The 1,247-nt window shown below is 64.0% G+C and overlaps 1 protein-coding gene across 1 annotated transcript; it reads left to right on the forward strand.

Moving 5' to 3' along the window:
- Window positions 1-200: 200 nt before the first annotated feature.
- Window positions 201-596, forward strand: F751_0001 (hypothetical protein; the record flags this gene model as incomplete). Its single annotated transcript, XM_011401403.1, has 1 exon — window positions 201-596. One exon carries the CDS (start codon window positions 201-203, stop codon window positions 594-596), a length of 396 nt encoding a protein of 131 aa, XP_011399705.1.
- Between the last annotated feature and the right edge of the window lie 651 nt (window positions 597-1,247).

Below are 1,247 nucleotides of genomic sequence, written 5' to 3' on the forward strand. Positions count from 1 at the left end.
TCAAGAAGCGGTCCCCTCCACCACCCAGGAAGAGGTCGTCCCCTCCGCCCAAAACCAGGTCTCCGCCGCCCAAGAAGAACAGTTCGCCCCCACCCCAAAGACCCGGTCCTTCCCTCCCCCAAAGGCCAGCTCGCCCCCGCCCCAGAAGGCAAAGTCGCCCTCCCCCACCACCCAGTGCATTCAGGATCATCGTCAACTTCATGGTGTGCGACACCCTGACGTCCTCATCTGTCATCTGCACATCCAGTGTGACGACCACTGCCATTCCCTCCTTGCTGACGTTGGTATTTGCCTTTGCGTTTGGACCAAGTAGGACTCTGACCCTGACACCCACAAGTTTCACCACCGTGAACACAACCACCTTGGCCTCGACCAAAGCTAAAGGCACAGTGACTGCAGCCGCCCTCGACCCAAGCACAAAACAAACGGTGGCGTCGCCATCTGTCCCCATCGTAGATGCACCCCTGCCACCACCATCACCGTCCCCTCCAGCTCCACGCAGCCCAATGATCACCAGTCCCTCACCCGGGGCGTCGCCACCACCTCCAAGAATGCACCCCCCTCCTCCACGCAATCCTCCCCCCTTTCCCACCTAGTCTGCCGGCCCCATCACCCCCAAGCCCTCCACCTCCTTCTCCGCCGAGTCCACCACCATTTCCATCTCCCCCAAGCCCCGCACATCCTTCCCCGCCCAGTCCACCACCGTCCCCGTCGCCGTCAAGGCCCCCACCTCCTTCCACGCCCAGTCCACCATCCCCGCCGCCCCCGAGCCCTCCACCTCCTTCTCCCCGCCCCACCACCCTCTACCCTGACAGGAACATTTTTCCTTCAACTATGTGAACTCAGCGGGAGCCAATGTGCACGACGTGTTGCCGGAGCTGGCCACAGCAGCCTCTACCGCCCACCTGCGGTCGGAGCTTGCTGTGCGTGGGCCAGCTGCCACAGTGGCGAGAGCGCGCGCTCTGCAGGCGGCAAGGAGCGTCAATGCCAGGGCGGCGTTGGCCAGCGCTCTGCTGCGTGCCGGGCCGATGCTGAGTGCGGTTTTGTCGCCTGGCCTAGATGGAGGTGAGGGGTCTCTGCAACCTGTGTACATTTTGGAGCTGGTCTGCACGGCAAGCGCCACGCAGGATCCCACGCTGCGCCAAGCGCCGCAAGCGCTGGCGCGGACGCTGCTGTGCATATCAATGGCCGTCGAGGATGCCGCGGAAGACGGTGAGGGCGGCGGAGAGCTCTGGGAGGCTGTGTGT

Source organism: Auxenochlorella protothecoides (genome assembly GCF_000733215.1).
Source record: "Auxenochlorella protothecoides strain 0710 contig773, whole genome shotgun sequence".
Lineage (NCBI taxonomy): Eukaryota > Viridiplantae > Chlorophyta > Trebouxiophyceae > Chlorellales > Chlorellaceae > Auxenochlorella > Auxenochlorella protothecoides.